This window comes from Gymnoscopelus microlampas (genome assembly GCF_963454915.1).
Source record: "Gymnoscopelus microlampas genome assembly, chromosome: 20".
Classification (NCBI taxonomy): Eukaryota; Metazoa; Chordata; class Actinopteri; order Myctophiformes; family Myctophidae; genus Gymnoscopelus; species Gymnoscopelus microlampas.
In genome coordinates this window covers 19,250,398-19,277,619 of record NC_139957.1, presented here as the reverse complement: position 1 = coordinate 19,277,619, position 27,222 = coordinate 19,250,398, and the positions used below count along the sequence as shown (strand labels likewise).

The following is a 27,222-nucleotide window of genomic DNA, read 5'->3' as shown; positions in this document are numbered from 1 at the left end:
AAACTCCATATTGTTGATTTTGGAATATACAAAGGGATCTTCAGTATCACTGTTTTCATCCTCATAATTATACTTTTCAATTGCGGATTTCTTTCATCTTCAGCTCAAACACCTGCACAATTAAAAATACCTGATGGATATTTGTCACACGTTACTCTACTCCAGCATCATAGGCTAGTCAAATGATTAAAAATTGAATTTTGACAAACACACCACAAAAACAAATCAATAACTATCTCAGTATTCATGCAACTAACAGACGTTATGATTGCCTAAATTTGGAATTAAATGATTAACACTACCAGAGAATAAGACTACCAGATATTAAATTGTGCAGGGTTTTCTCGCCTTTAGACTGACTTGTGTCATGGTGTACCAAAATCCACAAGTTGTCTTTCTCTTTTAGGTTTAAAAATGTGAATGGTAGCATCAGACTATTCATGGGTTGGATGGGTAAGATCTAGTTTGAAGCCATCTAGTTGCAGATGGTCCTGGAACTTTCTAAGGAGGTACTGTATCTTTAAATAACACCTCAAGCTCCCAGCATTTTCTTGACCATGTAACCAGGCATGCTGTAGAGGAAAACAGCCAAAATTGCCAGAAACAGGAGTGCGGTCAATATCTTGATGGTCAGCCATTTGTACTGAGTGCAGATCAAATTTTTTATGGCCTTGTATGGAGCGAGGAACCACAGAAGACTGGTGTCTGGGCGGCTGGTGGAACAGGAACACAGAGATTAACAATACTGATTTTATTCTGATTACATATACAGTATAAACTATATATATACAGTATTGCTTTGGAAATGTTGGCTATGCAAATGTAATCTTGTTAAGTAGAAAGCAAGAAAGACAAACAATAAATTCTGGAAAATTCAAAAGATACTTTGCATTAGTAGCCTAAGTAAAAGACACAGAGAAACAGCAACTTACCATGTAAAGTAAGAAGATCGTAGGTAAAAGTCCAGAAGTTGTTGTAGGTTGTAAGAAATTCTTATTGAAGTCTTTCAGATTTATTTCATTTAGTTTTCTTTAATGCCGTTTAGAAAAACCTGTTTAAGTTTATTTATTTTGAATACCTTTGGTAGAGACTTTACGATATTTGTTATGTTTATAATTAATTAAGTTTATTTAATGAATTATGTTATTTTAGGGGCGTATATTGTATTTGGAGTTGAATTCCTTGATAACAAACACTCTGCAACTGGACTTGATGAAGAAGCATGTGCGTACAAGCATACAGTATATAGATATATGTGTGCATATGCACTGGGGTATTTGTCTATGTCCATGTGTATGCATTATGTATAACTTTGGAGCGGAGTTTAAAAGGAAGAATTAATTAGTGCAAATAATGTCTTTTGAAAATTGATAGTCGGAAAGAATGAATATTGTAAAAGGTGTAGACGGTGAGGAGAATGTAATGGGAGAACATCCTGCATACTTAGGTTTCTCTAGCTGGTCTGGCTCGTTGCGTCCGTCACCGGCTGGACTCTTTTCGGCTTCCTCCCCTGTCAACAGGTGCAGCTCTGCTTCCACCTTTCCCTGTAAAAGCGATTGCTTAATTCAATGCAGTACAGAGTGCACTCAACAAGTGCTAACAGGGAGTTACGTCTCTCAATAGTCCAACATGTTAGGTTAGGGTTAAGGTTAAGGTTAGTGTTAGGGACCATTGACAATTGGGCACAGTGGACTGTCAACAAGCCAGATGGTGTAATTGTGAGATATGGAGTATAAATAAAGAATAAAAAGTTCTGAATTGTGGGATATAAAGTAGCAATTGTGAGGGAAAAAACCCTGATAATTCTGAAATCTAAGTCAGTTACAAGAAAAAAATATATTTTCATTTAGTGACAGAAATGAGCAGCAATAGGCCTACTGAAAACAGCCTTTGTATTCAACCATATTTGTTTGGTTCTGGTATCGTGTACAGTATAGTTGTTTCCCGGTATGGTTGCAGAATACATCCTGTCATCCATGATCCACTATCAAGGATTTGTGAAACTGTTACAAACTCTTTTCACAGGTGGATGGCTCAATTTGGTAAAACCATGACCAGGAGTTTGGTGGAATGTTATTGAGAGAGAATTTACCGTCATTTCAAATTCATCATTTTCATCTCTGGCCACAAAAGGCCACCAGCCTTTGATCCTCTTCTGTTTGAAGATGGAGACCATGGGCATCTCTGATTCATTGGTCACCATGTCCAGGCTGCACTGCTTCGGAGTCTTAGCACCACGGGGGAACCGGTTCAGGTCCAGTTCAATCGCACCTACAAAAAACACTCATTTAATTATTCTATGGAAACTTCATAGGAGATAAATATAAGATAACTAGCACAGTGACTATGAACTCTTTTTTTGACAGAAAACAACTCAAGCTCTTTTCCAAAACACAATATAATTTAAATTATTAACTGAGATCCCCTCACAAAATCATTAAATAAAATGTTCCCGCGAGTAAAGGTGTGATTTTGTAGGGTTCAAGATACCTAAACTTGTAGAAAATACCACTGCTAATACATTCATTTTGTGCTGTTAATAGTGAATAATTAAGGCTTCGACTACAGTAACCAATGGACCACAGCACCTAAGAAGTCATCAGCAGAGAAATGGTCAGCGTCCCACACTTGTAGATTGAGACGGGCTGGGATCTTGTACTCGGTCTCATCCCACGCAAACATGGACTCCTTTTTGGAGATGACGATCTTCTCCTCAGCCATGAGGTAGTCGAAGGGGTAGACGAAGCGCCAATTGAAGTTACCCTCTCCTGTGATGGAGTGGTAGTGGACATCTGTATCCTGTTTGTCCTCCTGCTGTCCTTTCAACCAACTGTTGAAGTTCGTGGGGTGTAGAAAGATGTTTTAGGTGTAGATGATTATTGCGTCAAAATCTGAGAAAATTTGCCTATGCTACACAATCAGACTCAAAATCTCCATGGTTACTGTTTTAGATGTTATGATTTGCCATATATCTCCCTCAGCCGATAACTAGCTAGCACAGTGTTTTCTTATAAATATATGCAGGCACATACGACTCCACAGTAATGTGAATTCCTGATGTCACAATATTCCGCTGACAATGTGCAAGTTTGACTAATGCATTAGTGTCCATGACAGTCATGTCTAATTGGAGAAAAAATATGTGTTTGGTGCAGCAGCATTACACTGTATTTGGGGAAATAATATTGTGGTGGGTTGTCATTGCTTTCTATTAGGGCCTAGTTATTAGGCCCACATCTTTAGTCATTTAACATTAGATGTACCTATTCCACTGCTGTGTGTCAAACTCATGAACCCATCAATTATGCTGTATTCCAGATCATAGAATAGAGACTATTTACCCTCGCACAAAGATATCACTTGACTTTTCGCCTGTGAAGATGTCATCATCCTCAAGAACAACCTCATCTGTGTTCCAGATGATCACTCTCAGTTCAAACCTGGAAACATAGGAAAAGGAATAGTCATGCAAACAACATAGGACAGATTATTAGTTAATGATATGAGTGGTCGTGAAACAGATAACGAAAACAAAAACACAAACAGTATTCTTGGCATAATATGTGCAAACAACTCTCAGCCTTGAGCTTAGCCTGCTTGAAATACTAGATGGATGGGGTTTATCACATCAGTACATTTCAGTTAAGTTTCGAATCCCAGTATAGTATGGAACGGTACCATTCAAATACTGTGTCTTAACTTTGTGGCACTCATACACTGTATATCATTGCTCTAAGTGACCTCACCTTAAACAAGCATCAAAGCAGAACAAAAGTAATCTATAGCTTCACACAAGTATGAATAGAGAACACACTTCTTTGGTTTCCTTGGTGCAATATCAAGTGCAGGTCCAGGAGCAGTAATATCTTTAGGGAACATGTCCACCCACATCTCAATTCTCCCCTACAAACAACAAGAAAAACACTTGTTAAACATGCAAGCACATTTATTTAGTCAAACATGAATACATTATTGGGGTGTCGTTAGCATGAATGACATACTTGTTCAAGCCCAGGTTTATCTGGATGGAGGAGTGGTCTAGTCTCTACGTGTTCTGGGATCAGTTTGCATCCCACTCGTGGGATGTGCTCCCAGTGCTTCAACGCGGTGAGGGCCAGGTGCTCGTCTGTCTGCTTCTTCAGACCTGATCAAAATCACCAGATGTTGAGCACAGACTTAAATTGGAGTATTTTAGAGATATTTAAAAGTTAAAGTTGTGACCTCTCATAACATTTTTTTGGGGGAGGACTTTGCTTGAACTTCTTAAATCCAATGTCAGCTACACTTAACAGCTGTTTACAGACCTACTTAATGTAAACAAGAAACCTTGTACTTCATGTGGGCATGCGACTCCATACAGTAATTAGGCAAGGTGGCGAATTAAAGCATTGACTGCAATCATAAAATTAAAGTCATACTGTGGCATTTTCAAACAAAAATGTATATAATCATTCACTGGTAGATGTTTCACAATAACCATTACACATGAATCTGTTTTATTACTTCTCTAAAGACAATTTTAGTCGCAAGTGTCTGCCCCTGCCAGGGGCAGTGTGCACAAGAAATTAGGCGCTGATCGCAGTCCAGCAGCAGTTTGTGAGATTATCCCCGGACATACACTGACAGACCGACTCACAGACAGTCCCATTTTTAGACGGCTCGCCTCTTACATAGCCACACCATAAAAACTGTCTTTTAGCTTTGCATGTATTCTGTTTCATTGAATGGAAGATACAAACCGGTGCCAATGAATGCAATGCATACCGTTTTCATCCTCTATCTCAGTGGGAGCCATGAAGACCCGGTTGGCCACCTTCACCCTTCCTCCTGGGCCATAGTGAGGCCCGTCCACCTTGCCATCCTTACATAGCTTAGCCAGGATCTGTGTGGGCTTCAGAGGGTCCCGCCAAACATTGTAACCATGACTGTAGACATAAACAGAAGCAGTGAGAGTCAACCACTTAAGCCTTAGTTTACACTTCGTTGTATGATGGTGTCACACACAAAAAAAAAGCAAGAAAAGGCGATCAACAAGCCTATAATCTGTCACATCGCAACACGTTGTGAGGTTGTAGATCTGCTATTTTTTTTTATAATTGTGAAAACTTTTGAAAATATATTTTTGATTTCCATAGTTTTGAAAATTCCCCCATAATGACATACCCAAAACAGGGACATCAGCTTGAAAGTGGTTAATAGAATAATTTACAAGTAATCTCATCCAGACAAAACCTATACAGTGTATGGATCTCACGGAGAAGGGTATATACCAGATCTGGGCCAAATCGTATTGGCAAATACTTTCTATGGTTTGTTTAATCATAGTCTGGTTAAGAGGAATGACTGACTTCTGACTTACAGTGACTGACACATCTCAATTGTACTGACCCAGCAAAGAGCACACATCCATTATCCAAACAAACCCTAAGAATGATTTGCAACTGTTGTACTAATTGATCCCTGTCTCGCATACCCTTCCACGGTGAAATCCTTATGTGATTCTTACATGGAGTAGTTCTGTGAAAGACCACACACGGGCCTGTACTTGCTGTAGTAGCGGTTCTCAAGGTCAAGTTTCGTTTCTCCAATGAGATCGTCTGTCCCCACCAGGTCCCAGTCATAAATTGACACTGTTAGTGTGGAATCCATCGGGAATGTGGCCTCAATGTCAAATGATCTGATGGGAGGGGGGGAAAGGGGTCAACTTATGTTGCTCTTTCACTGTAAAATCCTCAGAGTTCATTTAACTCTCAAAGTGTACACGTGTAACCAAATGGACCTGCACACAATGAGGCACTGTCAGAAATGCAGATTTTCCCTACTTACTTGCCAAACAATGGGTTCAGTTGTTTCGAGAGGTAGTTCTCTTTGTCTTTGATCTCTGTCTTTCCCAGTTTGATTGCAATGTATGGGTCAGCTTTCCCATTTATGTCTGCTGGATGCAGATCAGTGGCCTGTCAAAAGGAAATAAAATGTGAATTGACACATTCGGAGCTTGGCCCATTTGATTATTGTTATGCACCATGTAAAACTCTGATTCTATTCTTCTATTGCCAGGTATTGCACATACAAGGAATTTGTCTCTGTGAGGTTGGCGCATTACACTTAACCCATTTAGACCTGAGGCCTATTTTAAAAAGGCCTTCTAAATCCTGACCTAAGTTTTCTGAAAAACTTCAAGTATTTATTAAAAAATTACAAACAAAATCTGTTGCTATATACTGTACATAGCAACAAGAACCCCAAAAGGGGTTCACCGGCTTGAAAGGTATACAGTAAGTTCTCAAAAATAAATACAAAACATACATAAAGATAGAAAGTACCTATAACTATAGTATGTATGTATCACTAGATTGATCATTTGAAATTGATCTGTGTGTCCTTCAGTGTGTTATAATCTGAGAAACCGGCATTCACAATGTATAGTAACTATCATACTTACATTTGCAAAGATTAGAATTTGGTACAGTGTAGACTAGAGCATAAAACCTACCCTGATGACATAGACGCGGACGAGGACATTGACTGCGTCATTGTTAGGGATGTTCTGGAACATACCCATGCTGCTCTCATATCCCATCTCTCTGGACATATCATCTGACACTTTGTACATGCACAGTGAGCCCTGAGACGTAGAACCAAAGCCATACAAACAGGTGAAGAGTTAATTTCTATTTTGGAAAGATATTTAAAAACATACAGAAGATACAGATGTGTTTACAGTAATTGTTCTGCCTTACAGGGTATGAACTACTGTGTTTTCAATCAAGAGTGCGATCATGTTTATAAGCGCAGCTATCACTTCTTCAAAATATTGGACATCTCATTTTGGAAAAGCTCTTCAAATGTAACTTGAATCTAATTCAACATATACTGACTTACTGTATTGTATATGGTGCAATATATTGTAGCAAGTTATATGTACAAACAACTTAGTGTAGTGCAGTGCATATCATCCCACTCTGTCCATTCTTACCTTAAACTTTCCGATAATCCTGTCCTCATCGGTCATGTTATGATCTTCATCCTCCCCTCCCTTTCCCCTGAACAGGAGGAAAGTGTGGAGCCAGTCCTCAAAGTTATCATATTCACTCTCCAGTTCCTTAGGATACACCTTTCACACACAAAAAAAGAAAAAGAAAGTCAGTTTCATGTGGTCTATCACCTTCTGGCTTTCACAAAATGCTTTCAACTCAGTCACTAGAGAGGGAAAAAATATTTTAAAGTGTGGAAAAGCATTATCGATCGCACTTGGACTTGAACCCGGACCGAGGAATAGACAAGAGTAATTGGTCAGAGGATCTGACAGGCCTGGACATGTAGGGAGGAGGTATTATAATGTGGTGCTAAACCACGTAATGCATTGTTTTAAAAACAAATAATTCAACTTTAAACTAATTACTATATTTAATGGGTAGCAAGTGAGTAGAGGCCAGGATAGGGGAGATGCAGTCCCTCTTTGTAGTGCCAGTCAGGAGCCTAATAGCTGCTCAATGGAATAACTGCTGTCAGGATAGAGATGACTGCTTGTGACTGACATGACTCTCATGTAAAGGGAATAACAGCAATCAATGCAGGAGGAAAGGAAGGCATGTAAAACAACCTCCATACTTATCCAAATCCAGCTGGTACTGACAAATATTTGAGAAACAGAATTCAGAGATGTGCCAAGTACATTCCGTGTCATACCTTCATCTCATCGATCTTTGGCTTCTTCTTCTCTGACAGGTCTGCTGCCTTCTTCTTTTTCCCCTTTTTCTTGGTGCCTTTTACACGAGATTCATCAGGATTGATCTCTGAGTACAGTTTAGCATTGAGGGCAGAGGGAAGGGAGGAGGAGGATGACGACGACGACGACAACGACGAGGAGGAGGAAGAAGAGGAGGAGGCGGTGGAGTGGGGAACAAAGGAAGGGAACAGAGCACTCAGGACATGAATTCCACATGAAAGTTGCCAAACCAACTGTCTGCCGTAATATACTATAGCAGTATATAGGTCAGTAGGAGCACTAGGATGTGTACTTGCCATGGAGACTGGGTCAAGCCTTGGCAAAGAGTAAAGACCTCTACAGTAGGTCTGGTTCTTGTCATTACAATTCACAGGGAAACATTCAGTCTATCTGTCTATCTATCTATCTATCTATCTATCTATCTATCTATCTATCTATCTATCTATCTATCTATCTATCTAGCTATCTATCTATCTATCTATCACGCTGAGGGCTCCACTGATTTGACTAACCAAATTAACATGCATCATATATTTATACTTTTATAAATAGATGATTCCATGCTACCGAAATGTAACAGGTGTTTGTGTGTGTATATTATATATATATACACAGTATGTATATATATATATATATATATACATATATATATATATACACACGCACGCACGCACGCACGCGCGCACACACACACACACACACACACACACACACACACACACACACACACACACACACACACACACACACACACACACACACACACACACACACACACACACACACACACACACACACACACACACACACACACAGTATATCCCTTTAGGCTTTATCATAAAATCCAAATGACAACTTTCATGGCAGGCATGTGGCTAATATGCATCTGAGACAGAGAATGGGAGCTGCCCAATTGGGGAAATCAGGATTCATGTCATTGTACACAGACACAGTCTTGGCACCATGACTTGCGGGGGACCGGGGGTACACATGGGTACTGTAGGATTTGCAAGCTAACACGTGCACCAGTTTGATCGGAAGAGGCTGGGACAGTGCATACCTGAGTAAACAGCAGTTGCAAATACTTGTGGTTTGTTTATCTAACAATGGTGTGCTGTGTTTAGCACGTCACATGTGCTGCGTTTTAGCACATGGGATAATACAAAGATTGTGAACTTTTAGGCAATCAATCATGTAGTATAGTATACACGAATGACAGTCCAACAATGAATGTCCTCATGAAATGAATCGCTTATTAACTTCTAAGATCTCTTTGCAGCTGTTATCTTACCCAGGTCTTACAAATGCACATGAAAGTACGTGAAGAATGATTTTGAAGTTGAAATTTGACTCTAGTCTGATAGATGGCCTCATCTGGTTTTACCTCCATCTGCGATGTCCATGTCCATGTCCTTCTCCTCTGTGTCCGACATAGTTGCCTCTTGTGCTTTGAGCACCTGTAGAACCAGACAGTCAGTCTTAACTGAACTTACATTATTAAGAAGAACTCTTGCAAACTCACAGGTCTACCAATGTGTTTGGGAACAGGCATGATGTTTGAAGGAATACAAGAACGCTGGCCGCAAAACACGCTCACCCCGGGTCAAATCCGATGACCTCGGAACGGTCGCCACCAGGTATTCCTAAACGTAACCTCAGAAAAACTATGCCTAAACCTAACCTTATTCCTAAACCTAACCTCAGTAGAACTATGCCTAACCCTAAATGTATTCCTAACCTTAACCTCAGTAAAACAAATACAAGAATACAAGGACTGTTGGGGGCGAGCGGTCCACGGAAAAAAATGGGGGCGACTGTGTTGGGGCAAGCGTTCTAGAACTTCAAAGATTTGGGTTCATACAGCTGTTGTGTATATTCAATGGTAACAAACGGTGCTACTGTACATCAAACCACCTCTCACCTCTGTTAGAGTTTCAATAGAGGCAAAGTATTTGGACCACCAGTCCAACGTGCTCTCATCAACTTCATCTTCCTCCATCTCCTCAGCACCCTTCTTTCTCTTCTTCTTTTTCCCCCCCTTTTCATCATCCTTTTATACAAACAATGTGTAAGAGCTTGTAAAGAAGTACAATTGTAAAGAAACTAATTGAAAACAAATACTAATAAAACATGAGAATGTATGTAATCAGAGGCACTTTAACTCTTACCTCCACTTTGACCACAGCATCTGCACACTGAAAAAAAACATGATTGTGAAATGTATTATTTGATGGTATTTTTGCAATTCTGAAGAGCTTATATGCACATACAAATACTTGAAAAAGTTAACATAATTAAGATAGACCACAACTACAAGTTGGCAACTGGGGTCAAAACATTGCTGTATTAGCAACGAAAGCAGCATAAATCCAGCGTATATGTCTCTTCTTTTGTTGTTGTTGTTCATTCATTCATTCATTCATTCATTCATTCATTCATTCATTCATTCATTCATTCAGTCAGTCAGTCAGTCAGTTGGCTGACTTGGTTGTAACGTACACCGTCTAGCTTGACCACAGTTTCCATCTTCTTAACTTTGTCCTCTTGTTCCATGCTGACAACCACAATTTCATCTAAAGTATGGAAGAGAATAATGGCTCTTGTTAAATCACATCTGTAACTATAACTATACCTATATCTATGGTCACAATGTTGTAATTAAGTGCCCAGTTGAGACATCAGATACTAAACGAAAAACTAAACAAATAAACACATCCCAGAAATATAAGACAGAATGTTCCAAAAATATTTTACATTTACAAGGCTACAGTACTGTTCATGGGATAGACTGCTCTCAACATTTTCACAATCAAGTGCTTAGATCAAGTCTCACTTAACCTTTTTTCCACAAGCATGTTTGGGTTTCACTTAACCATTGGCCTGATGCTATCCGCTCATATTGACTAAATAGTAAATACTAATGTACATAAGCACACTATACTATATATAACCACTATAACCATCGTTGATATGATTGGAAATATCCATTCTATACATTTATTTCTATGGTAGTATAGCATGACTGGAGGTTTAGTTGGTTACCTGTGGTGTTCCAGTTGTTGGTCTGTTTGTCTGGTGATTTGTAGATGAACTTGCGCAGGTTGGTGACAGCAGTGGAGCCAACCAGGGTGTAGCGCCCAAAGGCCCTGCAGTCCACCACTCGGACGTTCAGTGGTGGATGAAGCAACTCATTCTCAGGCAAGTCCTGACAAGGAAAATGACCCAGAGGTAAGAAAAGCATTTTGAAATGGATTTTTATTTGATCCAAACGGCAATGTTTTTTGTTTAACAAAAGTAATCTAAGGCCTGGCTGTGAAAGCTAGAACCAGCATGAATAACAATAAACAAAACTGATTTGTTTAGCATTATGTTTATTATCTATCCCTCTTTAAAAAGACCTCGTAAAATATGAGTCATGAACTATTATTTTTTATCATTTGCATAATACATTACCACTTCAAACGACTTGACAAGTGTGCTGAAGTTGGGATTTTTCTTGTAGTCATTGATGAGTGCAGACTGGATGCCCTTCCCAGCACATTCAATGTCCACACGAGGCCGGTCCACCTGAGCCAAGTTGACTCTCTTAAGGTCCCTCAGGCCCCAGAACAACACCTGCAGAAGGGGGACGTTCAGTATGATTAAAAGTCACTAATATTTTGTTGTTGTTCATGGAAAACAATGGGCTATTGAAACATCAACTCACTGTGTAATTCCAAAAATACACATACAAATGTTCTCTAAATCAACAGTTTTCTGTAAAAAATTATGTTGCTATATCAGTGGTTCTCAAACCTTTTCATGACAAGGACCCCCAAAATTATATGTATTTGGCCACCAACCCCCATCTCAAAATATTTTGTTCCAGGGACCCCCAGAAGCAAAGATTTGAGTTAAAAATGTTTGCTTTAAAAAACAGATCAATATTCAAAGATTTGCACGAATTTCCCCGATTCTTTCAAAAATAGCAGATCTACAAGGATATACTTGTATATCTGCTATTTCTGAAAATGAGTATGTGTGTGCTAATCGTGACACACACACACACACACACACACACACTCATAGTCATATATGTACAATATAGCCACAATCTAAAATGACACAGATGCTTTCCCGGAATGAGTGGGTTAATGAGAAAAATTGTAACCATTGTTATATTCGTTTAAAGGAAAACAAATGACCAGCTTTTGCTTGACAACAGAGTTTCATTCTAGTAACTTGCTAAATCTTCTCAAACTGATGTATTACATATAAGTGAAAATCTGTGTTTCATGTGAGAGCAAAGTGGAAGTCAATTAGTCAGTACCTCAATTCTGTATTTGCTAAGCACTGGCCTGATGCCCAATGGTACCGGGAGGATTGGGCCGCGGTCCATGTCTGTAGGACCGTCTATGGGTGGAAGGTCAGCTTTCCCATTGGGACCAATCTGAAGGAAAAAGTAAAATTTGCATCACAAACAATGGAATATGTGTTTTGATCATTTTCGACACAATGTCAACCTGAACATGATACAATAAACAATGTATTGTAACATTACAATATATTGTGGATTGACTGAAGTGTGTTTTATGATGTACAATTTCCAAAGGATCGTTAAATCGCCAATAAATACTCGTTTCCGAAATCATCCAACAATAAGAATGGTTGTTATGGCAGAGGATAAACAGTGATTGACATGCACTGCATTGTGTTGTGTGTGGGAGGCCAACCTGAAGCAGCTCAAAGGCAGCCAGCATTTCTCCAGCCGTGCAGTTCCCGCGGTAGATCTGGTAGTACTCCAGTTGGGGGGGGAAGCGCGGTGGCCCATAGTGCTCATCTGCCATCTTAACAACAGGCTTGGCAAAGCTTCTGCCCATGAACTCCGCTTTTCCCTGGAATTGCAGAGGAGCGGATCTCAGCATGAGATGTACAATATGGATAAATATTGGGCTAACACAAACACAATTTCTGGGAGGGGTCCGCCTACCATCTCCAATCCAGGAAGAGTCATCCATGTTCCATGTTATAGTTACAATGGTTTTGTAAGAAAAATAAATAAATTGCTCATATTGTTACAACACTGTTCAGTTGACATACTGTACCCATTGTGGAAAACATGGCTTGCAATGCCCATGTTTTTAGGCAGTATAGACAAAAGAGCAATGAAGACAAAGAGCAAAATGAATAAATAAAGCAAGAAACCCAAAATGACCAGTAAACTGCAAAAAAGGGCTATTCTTATGAAAGTAATAGCAATGTCTGTCTTGCAGTTAGTGGTTAAGTCAAGTGATTAAGCCAAAGTCCTCTGTCGACAACATTCAATAAACACAGATTCCGCTTAAGGAATGCAAGAGGTATAAGTTAAATGGAGAGAGACATTATTTGTCCCCATGGACCCCTGTAATCAATACAAAGTCCAGTGAATGTCTTATTCCACTTGCATGCCTTTTGGGCATCACATATGTTCTAGTCTGCACACAATACAGTGCTTCTACGGTACATCAAACAACAAGAATCCACACTCTACTTATCCAAGGCGTCATCCAATACAATGGTGTTTATGATAGGAGCAGTAAATAGAATTCCCAGTCAGCAAAAGCATTCTTCAAATATAATTCATATCAACTAGTTAATGAATAAAAACTGATGAATCATAAATTATATCGGTATTATAAATTAATCTAAACAAATTCAATGCAAAAAGCTTTTTTTTAAATAACACTAGGCCTATTACTACTATAACAACTACTAACACTATTACTACTACGCTAATAACGCTATTACTACTACCATACTAAAAGTAATATAGGATGTTATACTGTACTGTATGTCACATCATTGAGATATAATAAGTAGTTTGAGATACTGTATGTCCATACTACAGTTAATTATACACACTACTAAATGCCATTCAAATGCAAAATCGCATTGTACAGTATACTGTAGCAATGACATTTTCAGCCTTACATTTCAAGTGGTAGAGAGACTCGTTTACATTATTAAGATGACATGAAATGGATGGTTAGACTGTTCCTATCTGTAAATTCAAGCTGTTAGGTTACAAGATTTGAACACATTTAAGATTAAAACAGGGAACCCTTTACAACCAAATCCAGGCTTACCACTGTGTCCTGATCATAGATTTCAAGGACAATGATTGGAGGGTCATCTCGCAGTTCAGTGGCCTCTCCAAACAGCTCAACGTTCTCAAAAACCAGCAACTGATCCCAGGTAGGGCAGAGGGTCTCAGGCAGGATCTGGGAAGAGATACAGTATATGTGAAATTCTATTTAGACAATGTTTATAAGTATTTTGCTTTATAACTGGAACTTGAGTTGTCTAATAGAGTATCGGACGCACAGGCTAAATTTGGCCTCAAATGGTCCGTACAAGGATTTTGGACCCTCCAAAAGGAATCAAATATAATATACTCTAGTTGGTTTATTTTGACAGGGTTTAACTGGTCTGTCCCCCCAAAAGTCTGTCCCCCCAAAAGTAGACCAATCACAGCTCACATCTCTGTGGCTTCAGGTCATAAATAAGTGCAGAATGAACAGTCCGCACAACCAGAAAATGCCTGGCGAACTGAAAGTGAAATTTATGAAGACAGTGGGTCTCTTACATAAACATGAAAATGACTATACTTTTAGGCAGCTTTATAAATATTTAAGATCGTGACTACCATTTGGGCAAAGGAAACACTCATGTCAAACCACACTAGTTGATATGCCCAAAAGCAACCGGTTTGTCAATGAAGGTCCCACTGTGACCAAAACCCTCATTTATTTTGATTGCCTAGCAACATACCCAAAACATCCTCTCGACTTCCCTGACTTCCCTTGACTTTCGGTGGTCAAAGGACAAGATAGGTGACGGGCTACATGGCTCAGCTATGCACCCCTCTAGGTTGCCCTAGTCTAATAATGATTTTGGTTGGCTGGCTGCCCACCTCCCATGTTACAAATTGTCCCTTAATACTCATGGTCAAATCTTCTTTATTTGTTCTGATTAGTTAACTAGGTCAATAGTAAATGGTATTGTAAAGGAGGAGCATCTAAACATACAAGATCACGACCGATACCATTCAATGGGTCATGAATCCTTGAACATTTCCTGGCGTCCACTGAATCTTAATATAGCATCCTCACCTCAGTGACCTGACTTTGTGTGGAGAAGAAGACCCTGGTAAAGGGGTCGGACAAGCCTGTGCTGTCTGCTGCATACAAGCTACGAGCCTGGTACATATGGACCCTCAGCTGAAATATCTGTTTCACTGCGGAGTAACAGAGAGGCAAATATCCAATTAGTTATTCAGTTTAGCTGAGCATCATATAGAGTACCATCATATGCATTCCATATCTACTGATACTGTACCTATGTACTCTTACAAAATGACAGCACAAAAAGGATATACTTTGTTATTTTTAAAGGGTAACAGTAAATCCTAGATTTAAAAAAAAAAGTTTTAAAGACAGAATGGTAATTTTATGGTAATATTTCTATTCAGTACACACATAAAACATTTGTGGAATGAAGATAAGGGGGTAATCAACCGTGTTATGAATTACTGGGAAAACTTACTCATGTATGTGAGGCTGATGGGAGGAGAGACTGGCATGCCAGGTCCTTTTGACAACTTGTTCTCCTCAAAACCATTGGGCAGGCCGATTAGGTAGTCCTTGCGCTGTCTGTTCAGACCCAGCCACAGGTAAATCTCTACCTTCGCCTGCACAGTCCAGCCAGCAGGTCCAAAGCCTTTCTTACCAGGGATCTTCAGTCAGTGACAAAATAAATTGTGGAACACAACATTAGTTTATTGCCATTTTAAGCAGAAGGCTCATAAACAACTTCACGCTGGAACACTGATACATCTTTTTTAGAGCATTTACCACTATAGGAGTTTATTCATAGTGAGCCGCCATAATTGGCTGTTCTGCTGACCAATAGTCAAACACAAATTTGACATTTTCCACCAAAGTAAAATACTTCATGCATTTGTAATACAGTATAGGTGAAAACACACCCTCAGAAAAAGTGTTTTGACTTTTCCACAGTCCTTTCCCATCTCTTCCTCCACACCAGAATAGAGTATGTCTTTGGAGGGGACCCGGGAGTAAGCAATGCGCTTGCCGTTGCTTATCATCCAGATGAAGACATCAGGGACACTGTGTTGTGGCTGATGAAACAAACACAGAATGTTCATACGATTATGTACAACTTTACCCTATCATTCAAAAATATCACTGAGACAACTAACATAGACATACACACACATACCGTATTTCATATACTGTACTATAAAAACATAATCAGCATATGATGTGCATGCATGAGAAATGTATCTTACCTCATCTGCCATGAAGCGTAGCTTATGAAGGAAGGCCTGTGCCAACTTCACTTTGTCTCTCACAGTACTTTTCTTCACCTGTGTTCTCATGATCTTAGCTTGCTGGCCAATGCTCTCCTACAAGCAGTAACATCCGGACACTTAGCATGATAGCACCAGAATGAATAAAGTCGAATAAACATATGAATATTTTATGTTTGCCATACCACTTCTGCCATGCACAGCTTCACTCTCTCCCGGTCAAGTCTGGTTCTCCCACTCTGGCTCTGGTCCTTGTTTGCCAGTGATAGGAACTGACTGAAAGAAATATGACTCAGTCAATTTGAAAGTCTACAATGACATCTAATGGATTATGAAACAAGTGATGCTCTTCTTGTAATGCAATGTAAAAGAGCGCTATTAGGGACCTGCATCCATGGCTGAGTTCCTCCAGGACGCCCCTCAGCCTGCGCTCAGGGAAGGCCTTCTCAGTCTTAAAGATCTCCTGCACGTCGTTGAGCCCATCTTCCTGTTAGAGCAGTGGAGGATGTTGATGTAAAACTAAGACATCTAATACTCTAGTCTAGATGTACATACAGTAGCAAATTCACACTTTCATGCTCAACACAAATTAATTATTTAAAAATGTGTTGCTGCATGTTTAACTAGGGGAAGGGGGAGTAGAGGGAGAGGGAAGCAGGAGAGGAGGAAGTAAGATTTTTGTTTGTTTAGTTTAGTTTTAGTTTCAGTTTAGGCTAGATTCTGGAAGATAGGGAATGATGGGTCTGATATATTTGTACTCTACATACATACAGTATCTCTGGCTGCTATGATAAAGTTCTTGACTTGCCAGTTTATCTGCAAGGTTGTCGATGATGTTTGCATTGTACAGTCTCCTTCTCTGATCCTGCCAATAGCTCTTGATATAGATGCATGGCTTCCTCTCAAAATACGGCAGGTGGAAGTAATTCCTGTAGATACAGCACATGAATGGAATCAGCTCAACAATCAGAAGAGAGTAAAATAACTTAGTGTACGTTTGCTCTAGAATGCAATTAAATACAAAGAGTAATTCCAAAACAATATATCCTATATTTAATTTGTTATTCTTGCAACGAAAACTAAAACAAGCGGTGGTACTAGTATGCACTATATTTTAAAGATCAACTCTCTCTCTCTCTATATATATATATAGTATATGAATTTGTTTCTCCTTTGTACTGGTATGTAATGATTCTGACCGGTCAGTAATGACAGGTTTCATGGGCGGAGTGCAGGACACTGAGGCCATGTCTCCATCATAGTCCATCTCTTCGTCACTGGAGTGCTGGATGAGCTCTGAATCCTCCCCATCACCTCTCCTGCCTCCCTTTACTTTTGGTTGGATGACCGTATCAGCCTCGTTTCCATAGTAACCTACATTGAAACCAATAGTTATGTTGTTGCAATGGCCACAGGGACCGCTGAATGTACTGTATTGACATCTCACATTGACGGACAGGTTCAAGCCAAGGTTTATATATGTTACAATTATTATGAATATAGTTATGTATTTAACAATTTATTCACTTTTATTAACTTTTTCAGCCAAATTAAGATTTTCATAGAAAATGTAACAAATGCATATTTTGATTTTGGGGCGTTATGATTAGGATGTATGGAGCAGTACCATAAAGAATAGACCTGGTCATTACCTATGGTGACCTCGAAGTTGATGGGCTTATCACCATTGTTCCTATCAATCATAGTGGCCTCAAGGAATGTCCCAAAGAGGAAAAACTCCTCTACTTTCCCAGTGGAACTCTGTGAAGATGGACAAACAATAGCGGCGTGCATGTGAATAACAGATCCCTGCCTCCTTGTGTGGAAATGAATGAGATATGATCGGATGCTATGCTATGCTATGTACTGTAATAAAAGAGTGCTCTGGAAATCTGGTAATATTATCTGTCCCCACACTGTTGGATTGGTGAGAACGACTGTAAACTAGAAAAAGTGCACAGGTCTCCGCCAGGTTAGGTAGGTTATTGTGGCCTAGCAATATTGATGGAATAGAAAGAATCGGACAGATCCATCTTGATCAGATGACTATTGAGATAATGTGTACCGATTTGTGTGATGTTTGGACAAAATCTGTAGGAGTACTATCAAAACAAAACTCTGCCTCCTGGTGGCGCTATAATAGGGAAATGTCAAAAGAGTGACATTTGTTCCTCAACTAGTGCGAATATGCGTGCAAAGTTTCACCCTAATCTGACTTTTTGAGGCATTTTGTTCAAAACGGGCCACTCCTGCAAACTTTAGACGTCAATCTTAGCCAATCAGGATGGACTATGAAAAATGAAACAGAAGGAGTAATATCCAAAAATTTGTTTTACATAAGTCGGCCTCCTGGTGGCGCTATAAAAGGCAAATGTGAAAAATGCAGGGCAAAGGTTTTTTCTTGGCCTATAGAGAGTGTGCATAGGCCTACAAAGTTTTATGCAGGTGGGGCTATAATAATAGCAACACCATGAGGCTGATTTGAAAAATTGGTGGCATTTCTTCCTCTGCCTAGTAAGAATGTGCGTGCAAAATTTCAGGGAAATAACACGCACGCTAAGTTCATTATTTGAGGTATTTTGTTCAAAACGGAGTAGTCCTACAAACTTTGGAAGCCAATCTTAGCCATACCTTCAGCCTGGCGGAGACAATGAAATGGATGACTCCCACAGAGCACACTGACTTATACTGTCCGTTACCAAAAAAGGAAGCCAAATTTGTGCAAATAGCAAGTTAATAATGCACCAGGCAGGCTAAATAAAGATAGGCCTAATCAATAATTCACCCAAAATTGCACCTCAATGACCTGTCACCACCATGCATACACAATGCCACAATCGGCTCCTCTGCTTGTCTGCCCTTCCAAAGGACCTACAGTACAGTACCTCTGAGATGGTGGGCACTCCTTCCACCTGTACTTCGGTGGAGCAGGTCACTTCAGGGGAGCCGGTGTCGAGGATCTCCATGCCCAGACTGATGAGCAGGCGGGCCCTGAAGGACACCCCCTCACCCAGCCCGTCATTCAGCTCCTGGTACTCATCCATCAGGGAGAAGTTCCGGGTGGAGCCGTACATGTTCACCCAGGCAGGGCCCAGTGTGGGAAGAAAGCCTGAGAAGTAAAAGAAAAGGCATATTAAACCTGAGAAAAGTGTCATTTGCTAAGATACAGTAAATAAACAATACATACAGTACATATCCAAGAAAATAATGTCATCATATAGGCTCAAATCAATGGCTAAAGCATACAGTAAATACAAGCAGACCAAACCGTAATCACCTTCTTCTCCATCATTTGAGATCATACTCAGGTCAATGAAGTGTGTTCCTATAGCCACATCGTTCACTTTGTCTGAATCTCTGAGCTGGAGCTTAATTCGTTTGCACAGTGGTGGAAACATCTCAGTGAAAGCGATTTGCTCGTTCCAGATGGGCTCATAGTTGCTCTTTTGGATCGAAGTTTTCCCCTGTAAACACACATGCAATTATGCTACCAAGGCACCATTTTGTGTTTAAAAAAAAAGACAGTATTATTTTTGGCAATAAAGATATTCTCATCCCATCTTGTATTCTCCTATTACTACTAATTTCCATGTTGGCCTGATTGTTGTTTAATTCTAATGGTGTCACAAAAGGAGAGGCAATCACATTTTACTGCCCATCAGTCAACATTCTAATCATTTACCTTCTGCCCAGCAAACTGTACAAGGACATACGGATCAACCAGGTCCTTGTTCTCTCCTATGAAGGCCTTCTTCATATTTGTCATGAGACTGGCGTTCATTCTGGGAAGTCCCTCTGCTTTGTAGATCTTCAAGTAGTACCGAGCCCACTGGCGCTCTGCTGGAACCCCCTCTGGTAACAGAAGATTCCTGAAACAGGGACAGTTTTAGCAAAAATTATGGTTTAAACAGTTAAAACACTATTATTTACACATTCAAGTTAAGAGTTATTTAACACGTTTATGTGTTTGGCGATGCTGGGAAAAGCACAGTGAATGATAAAGATTTTTAAAAAATCATTATTTTGATTATACTGATTATACCGTGTCCATATTGTTTCTATTATTACACCTTCATGCATTGTCTTTACTTAATATTTATTTTAAGTAATTCAATTAATTAAATAATCTTTGCACAAACAACTTTTAATTAAAAATGTATCAGCAACATTACCCTTCTATGTCATCTTCTTCAGACTCGTTAGCCTTGTGTGGAGTCTTTATGCTGTCTCCTTTAGCAACGACTGCAACGTCACATTTAATGTAGCCCTTACACCCAGCAGTGATGTCTTCAGGATCGGACAAAAGGGCCCATTTGTGGTAGAACTGATGTTCTGTAAAATGTCAGAGAAAGGAAGTCATATAGCAACAGTATATATATACATTATTTATACAGAATATATAATCTATAATTATTATACAGTACATCCAAAATAATCAGATTTGAATGAAACCCCTACCTGGCTGGGAGTAGATTGTGCCCACGTCTAGTTTAAAAGACCCAACCAGTGTTCCGCTACGTAGGAGATTTTTGGAGTGGATCACCTATGGGTTGGTCAAAGGAATAAAGAAAAGCATTTGGGGAAATTAACCCTTTACATGTTAATGTATTCTCCCTCGGACTGGCATTCTATGACGCGGTCTATGATGTCTTAAGAAATGTACAACAAGATGAGGCAGAGGAAAAAACTGTTAGAACCACTTACAGACAACTTTAGGATTTTGTCAAACATGACGTCAGGAGGAATATGGAAGTCAAACACGAAATACTGTAACAATAAAAGAGCATTGGGTTAGCATTGTGGGTTTTGTTGTTGGCAACGATGGATGTAGATTTACGCGAAGGTGTTACTATTTATTACTATGTCACCTCATTGTAGTATGGGCAGTTGGTTGATTCCTTCATTGATGTGTACTTTTTATCTTCTCCAATCTCCACACAGACGACTGGATCCATGTTCAATCCGATAAGCTGCCTGGCCTCTATTACTGTCACACTGACCTGGAAGTGATGCATGTATTGAGTGTTAAGTATGTGTACTGTAACTGTACTGACTGATGTTCGAGAACTTGGCCAAAGACATAACACTGTGTTGTTCTTACTTGGTAATCCATTGGTCTCCCAGAACTGGGTTCCATCCTTATGTCTGGTTTGGATCTATAGAATGACAGAAAATATGATTTAGTGTCAGATTGTTGATCCTTCATTTGTGTTACCAGGTCAGTTATCACATAGCCATGTATCACTATTTGTTAGTAAGCACAATCTGGACATAAGTTCCAATAAGAGAAAGAATGATGCTTGCCTCTTATTGGACACATTGGTGCAGACCGCCGTGACTGAGGCCAGTGAGATGGTGTCAGGGTCGGGTCCTCCACCCATGAACATGCCCTGTTCCAAGTCTTCTGTCTCCAGAATTGCTGCATCATCTGGAGATCACAGGAAAAACAAACTTACTCTAGGAACAACCTCTTTATGTAATAGTTTTATCATATAGAAATGAGTGAGTTTGCTGATATCTAAATGTAAAAAATTGCCAGGCTGTGCTTGGTGCATTGTGTGATGTTGTGTGATGATACAAAAGTAGCATGGTATGCCACACTGCATAATTGCAGTATGGCGCCCCCTGTTGAAGCCCTGTTGCAGTGTTTCAAGGCAAGACTTATTGAATAAATGCCATTACTCATTGTGAAAGGTATTATGTTTGTTAAATTTTAATGTCTGTAAAAAGTAGAGTGAACTACGCTGCAATATTTAACACATAAAAAACTAAAGTAATTTGAAAACAGTGAAAATAACCAAAATATACAGGATAGTCCATCCTCAAAGCCAGGCACCAAAGTCATCCATGAGTAGGGTATGCTTGAGTATTGTGTTGATATGTTCTAGTGAGGTTAAATGTATAATCAGATTGTTGGAGCTCAAAGAAGTGGCATTAATATAAGAAATCCTGACAAATATCTAACCTAGTATGAGACTATCAAACAACAACTTCGTAACTCCATGTGACTTATTGGACAGTGACACATCAATGCTACAGATACCTCCATTCTTGTCCTCCTTGTTGCTACGATGCTTGCGTGGCATGGTTCAAAACAGTCCTTTCCTTGCTCTGGAAAGAAGTTGATGGTTGATGATTAGGCCTTGATAGATTGCATTGAAACAGAAACTATTGTACCGTACAGACTTTGTTGATTTAATGATTTAGTAATCAAGATAGCAAACTCAGATAGATTAAAACCAAACCATCTGACACCACTAATTTTCTATGCACTGCCACGCATGTCTCAAAAATGATTATTCACCTTCTCTCAAATGGCTCTCCCACCACTGATTAAAACAACAATACTGTATCACTACTTGTCCACATTAAACATAAGTATAACACAACTTCAAGTATTGTGCACATGCCAGTACATTGACAGAGGGGTGATTCCACTCTACCACACCCTCATTTAGCCTCCAATAGAAGCTTTTAATTATTCAACTCAGCTGACCTTAATGCATCAATTAGAAGAGGATACATTTCACATGCATTGTGAAAAAGAATACACTTAAAATAATTGATTGGTATGATGCATTTTCCATTTTTCGTATGTTAGAAATAGATAAACTGTATAGGTAAAAAACACTGTTGTTGCTGTTTAACGCCCCAACAGATCCACCCACACTCTCTGAATATTGATACACTGACACACTTTTAACATAAAAAATATAAAACAACACACAATATCTTAACTTAAACTCTGCATAGGCCAGTGTATTTAGCATACATGGGGCATGTGAGTATAATACAATCTTAATCGAAGACACCTCATCAGACAAATGATCGAACACATTCTAAAAGTGAATTGCATGCAGGGAAAACCAATAATAACACTGTATGCCAAAGAAATACACAAATTGCAAAAGTAGCAACTGACCAGATAAAAAGTAAAAACATTGGCCATACAATTCTGAATGGTTTTACAGCCTCCCAATAATAACCTCAATTTACCAGCACAAACAAGAATACATTTTTAGTAACCATTTAAAGAAATGAGAGCAATGGTCCCATTTTGAAAGAGCAACATATTCATTTAAAATCCTTTAAAGAAAATACAGAATTTCTAATTATGTCTGTACTGAACGTATTCTGCGAACACATGACAAAAGCATATTCTCCACAATATGGATAGCTTAGCGTTAGCAAGATAATAATATCAAAATTAATAGAATCACTTCATACATGATTATGATAACAAATGAACAGAATCGCTTCATACATACCAACAAGAAAGTAGCACCTCCAAACAGGTTCCAAAAAAAAAAGATCCTGAACTTTTCTCTCTCCAAAACTCAATACAATACTATATAACCATTTTGAGCACTTACATAGAAATAGGAATAAGGCCGTAAAGTGAGGTTGCACAGAAAAGAATTAGGTTCGTCCAAGACTGAAGTTGGGCTGGAGTGATGTGATATGCCAATGAATAGTGTATGAACTGTCGAACCCGAGCCTGGTAACTATAACTAGGGACTGCTGACAGACGTCATCATGAGCTGAATCTGCCAATCCTGTTAGACTGTGGATACAATAAGATGTATTGCAAATACATGACTTATATCCCTACTTAAATGTTTACTGTATCTTTAAAGAATAATTCTTTAAAGAATAATTGCCTTTGTCTGAACAATGTGGATAATGTTCCGTGAAAATGCTATCCATCTAGCATCCACAAAAGAGATCCCCAATAATCATTATACAAGAAATCATCTAAACATTTTAGCACAAATTGTATAACAAAGGTATTAGGATACCAGGTCAAGTTAAAAAAAATCATCCCAGAATGCAGTATTCTTCACTGGGTTGTATGTTGTTTGATGTTGCCTTTTAGAAACACCTAAAAAACTAAACTGTGAGTGGGTGCACAGACACAACATGGGAATACACAGAAGAAATATTGCATTCCAAAACAGAACAGTGGACTCATTTGAAAGGTAATGCATAAAAAACTATGCATGCAGTACTGCTCTAGAAGACCTCAGCATGAGACAAATGGAAGCTAATGAATAAATTGCCATGTCACATCTGATAGAATTTCATGCAAGTAAACAAGTCGATCATGCCAAACTGGAAGAATGCGTCCCTTTTAATCATTAATAAGGTACTGTTCCAAAATGGGCCTTGGTACAAAGACAGGCCTATATCACGGTATCACCAAATGGTGTCAAGCCCTATTTATATAGCCTTTGTGTTTTTAGTCACTGTTGTTTAGATCCCATTTAAAATGAAATATTAAAATACGACATAGCTCCTGTAGCAACCTATTTTGAGTGTAGTCAAGATTAAACCATAAAGATGTGACAGGTAAAGTCTCCTTCATACAAAAAGCATTAAATGTAAACATTGATTATCATTTTACTGAATTAAGGCATGCTTTGTCAACTCCTATTCAATAAAACTTCCATTGAACATCGAGCACAACGCATCAATTACACATAGGGCCAGCCTGTAAGCCATACGTCAACGTCTTAAGTTGCTAGTATCCGATGAAACAAGGCTTTCAATTATTTAAGCACTGCAGTCAATGTTTTATGTGTCACACTCATTATGTTAGGGTATCACTGCTCACTACAAAAATAGTAGATTCATGTTTTGTTTAAAATGAGTTCCTGCAAAACATGAAGAAGTAGAATTATAAAGTTTGGTAAAAATGTTCAACTCATAAATAAGCAGTGATGCAGTGCAGTTGTGCACAGTGCCTAATAAAAGCCTGTTAATTTATCAATTTGTAACTCAGAGTGTACAAATTAACAGACGAGTGGGACAGTGCATAGTTCTCTGGTCTAATCGTTTGACTTAATGTTCAACTGTCAAAACACAAACCACAAACTATATGTCCAACTGCTTTCTCATTGTTTTTTTTTACCACTGTGCAGTATATAACGGTTATATTCCCTACAGCTCAACAGGTTGTATGGCACCACTGTGCAATATGTAACGGATGTGTTATACCTTATGTTCCTTACAACTCTGCAGCATGTTGAATGGCAACACTGTGCAATATGTGACGGATGTGTTATGTTCCTTACAGTTCAGCATGCAGATTGTATGGCACAGGAATCCGGTGTAGATGTGTGCTACACATAGTGACACCAATTTGACCTCCCTGTTGAGAGATTCCGCTGTTAATTACATGTATCAATACAGGCTAAGAGGGGTCGAGGAGACCTACAGTAGTACTCTCCCTCTCTCTCAAGCACCCCCAGTAACCATGTCACCATTGGTGCACAGTTACCAGTTACCACTGTCATCTGCTGTACTAGCCTCATTTCTCTGACTGGGATTTCCCAAGAGCACAGGAACACTCCCACCTGAACAGATCTACAAGCTTGGCTTTATTCGCTATTCATTGTATGATATTTAAGGCTCAGATGGTTAAAGGGATATTTCACTTTCAAACTTTTGACTTAAAAAAAATATTTTTAAGTCTAGTCTGGCTTTTGTGTGCACCCCAGGCAGTTTTTATGTTGCTTGATTCAGTATTTAGATATTAGATATTTATTTTATCAGACATGCCCCGTTTCTATATAAACTCATTGATACTTCAAACTCTATTTTAACCATGTTAGATTCATTGGAAAACACACGTCCTTGGTTCTGGTGACTTAGTGTTTTAGTGTTTCTCCCAAAAAATCATATTCAAGTAATATCATGTGTTTTAAATGAGTCTAACATGGTTTAATAGGAGTTACAATGGGTTAATATAGGAAGTGTGTGATAAAATGAATATCAGATGTCTAAATATTGAATAAAGCAACTTAAAAACTGTCTGGGGTGTTCACAAAAGCCTGAGTAGGTCTATGTTAAAATGACCCCAGAAGTGTTTAAAAGTGAAATACCCCTTTAACACTCTTTTCCTAGATAAAATAACATTGCTTTTGAATGTAAATTAACCATACTAAAAAGACCTTATGCAATGAAGAAATCAGAGGTCATTAGAAGATATTGACATTCATTAGACGCTGACACTCATTAGACCTCTGCCAGGGGTAACACGTCACCTTTAAATCATAAATGATGAATAATCACTGTATTGTTTTGTTTTACTATATTCCAACTACACATAGAATATCATTATTGGTACCTTTGATGAATAATATCTAGGTTGCAATAATTAACATGCATGAGCAGCATGCAACTGAGCCCTAAAGTGACACCTTTCCCAATGTCGTCTAGGGTAAACCACACAAGGACCTGATACCAACCATGCAATCTTATCCCGTTTGGGCGTGCAGTGTCCCAAACCCTCTGTTGGCTGGCTGGGTTGCCTGTGAGTTATTGTCATCTGGTTTGTGCTCCAGTGGCTCAGTGGGTACATCACCTGACCACGGTGTAGTGTATCATTATACTGAGGGGGTGGGTGGGGGGGGGGGGGGGGTTCTGGCTGGTTTTGTCTGTGAAACAAAGACACGGCCCTTTGTTATTGTCCTTATTGGTGTTCATGTTAAACCCTGGCCTAAGTCAGGGCCTTCCTGGGCGGAAATTGCACATACATTTGACCTCAAGTGACGATGGCCTTAAACAAGGACAATCGGCCAACGTCTCCGTTATAGAGCCTACAAACTAACTACAACATCTCAAATTGCTTTATCCCAACAGGGGCCGTATATACTAATGAGATTGGGCTATTTGTGCCATAGAGACAGATTCCTTTGTCCAAGTCTGCCACCCATACAATACCACGATCTAACTCTATCTATCCTTCAACAGGATATATTCCATATGGTCAGCTTCAGCAATCATTGCGGATGTCATGTCAAATTACATGTTGCGTACATCCATTGAGCTATATGGGTACATCTTACCCAGATACAGTATCTTGCAGTGGTTCTCAACCTTTCAGGCCGTGGACAAAATAATCATATTTGAACTGGGGACTCCCCAGTCCCCACCCTGACAAGCACTTGGAATTGTAGGAGTTGAGGCATTACATTTAGTTTGACTTGGTTCCACAGATAAATATTGTGAAAAAAAACGATCTACAAGCTCACAACGCCTCGTGACGTGAGCATGTAGATCGGCTATTTTCACAATATTTGCCCCTTTCTTATATTATTTGTCAATTTGGCCAATATTTGACCAGTTTTTATAGTATAGT

At 39.1% G+C, this 27,222-nt stretch overlaps 1 protein-coding gene across 1 annotated transcript in view; it reads right to left on the bottom strand.

The window, feature by feature from the left end:
- LOC311036558 (otoferlin) overlaps positions 1 to 21,502 on the bottom strand; it is a gene marked incomplete at its 3' end in the record, with an annotated part of 29,511 nt that extends 8,009 nt beyond the window's left edge. The window contains exons 1-39 of the mRNA XM_084045311.1: positions 21,384 to 21,502; positions 21,181 to 21,235; positions 20,948 to 21,079; positions 20,784 to 20,846; positions 20,538 to 20,622; positions 20,252 to 20,411; positions 19,762 to 19,948; positions 19,357 to 19,543; positions 18,965 to 19,188; positions 17,732 to 17,840; positions 17,279 to 17,453; positions 16,888 to 17,008; positions 16,466 to 16,566; positions 16,265 to 16,355; positions 16,059 to 16,175; positions 15,735 to 15,887; positions 15,293 to 15,482; positions 14,860 to 14,984; positions 13,834 to 13,968; positions 12,442 to 12,603; positions 12,039 to 12,158; positions 11,183 to 11,344; positions 10,772 to 10,934; positions 10,229 to 10,302; positions 9,898 to 9,924; positions 9,651 to 9,779; positions 9,114 to 9,186; positions 7,690 to 7,796; positions 6,977 to 7,114; positions 6,494 to 6,625; positions 5,827 to 5,954; positions 5,507 to 5,677; positions 4,765 to 4,925; positions 4,002 to 4,144; positions 3,815 to 3,903; positions 3,342 to 3,440; positions 2,589 to 2,830; positions 2,093 to 2,271; positions 1,444 to 1,544 (exon numbers count right to left, since the gene is read on the bottom strand). Coding sequence (XP_083901437.1) covers positions 1,444 to 1,544; positions 2,093 to 2,271; positions 2,589 to 2,830; positions 3,342 to 3,440; positions 3,815 to 3,903; positions 4,002 to 4,144; positions 4,765 to 4,925; positions 5,507 to 5,677; positions 5,827 to 5,954; positions 6,494 to 6,625; positions 6,977 to 7,114; positions 7,690 to 7,796; positions 9,114 to 9,186; positions 9,651 to 9,779; positions 9,898 to 9,924; positions 10,229 to 10,302; positions 10,772 to 10,934; positions 11,183 to 11,344; positions 12,039 to 12,158; positions 12,442 to 12,603; positions 13,834 to 13,968; positions 14,860 to 14,984; positions 15,293 to 15,482; positions 15,735 to 15,887; positions 16,059 to 16,175; positions 16,265 to 16,355; positions 16,466 to 16,566; positions 16,888 to 17,008; positions 17,279 to 17,453; positions 17,732 to 17,840; positions 18,965 to 19,188; positions 19,357 to 19,543; positions 19,762 to 19,948; positions 20,252 to 20,411; positions 20,538 to 20,622; positions 20,784 to 20,846; positions 20,948 to 21,079; positions 21,181 to 21,235; positions 21,384 to 21,466 — 5,093 coding nt within the window. The 5' untranslated portion in view covers positions 21,467 to 21,502. The remainder of the gene's footprint in view (positions 1 to 1,443; positions 1,545 to 2,092; positions 2,272 to 2,588; positions 2,831 to 3,341; positions 3,441 to 3,814; positions 3,904 to 4,001; positions 4,145 to 4,764; positions 4,926 to 5,506; positions 5,678 to 5,826; positions 5,955 to 6,493; positions 6,626 to 6,976; positions 7,115 to 7,689; positions 7,797 to 9,113; positions 9,187 to 9,650; positions 9,780 to 9,897; positions 9,925 to 10,228; positions 10,303 to 10,771; positions 10,935 to 11,182; positions 11,345 to 12,038; positions 12,159 to 12,441; positions 12,604 to 13,833; positions 13,969 to 14,859; positions 14,985 to 15,292; positions 15,483 to 15,734; positions 15,888 to 16,058; positions 16,176 to 16,264; positions 16,356 to 16,465; positions 16,567 to 16,887; positions 17,009 to 17,278; positions 17,454 to 17,731; positions 17,841 to 18,964; positions 19,189 to 19,356; positions 19,544 to 19,761; positions 19,949 to 20,251; positions 20,412 to 20,537; positions 20,623 to 20,783; positions 20,847 to 20,947; positions 21,080 to 21,180; positions 21,236 to 21,383) is intronic.
- Between the last annotated feature and the right edge of the window lie 5,720 nt (positions 21,503 to 27,222).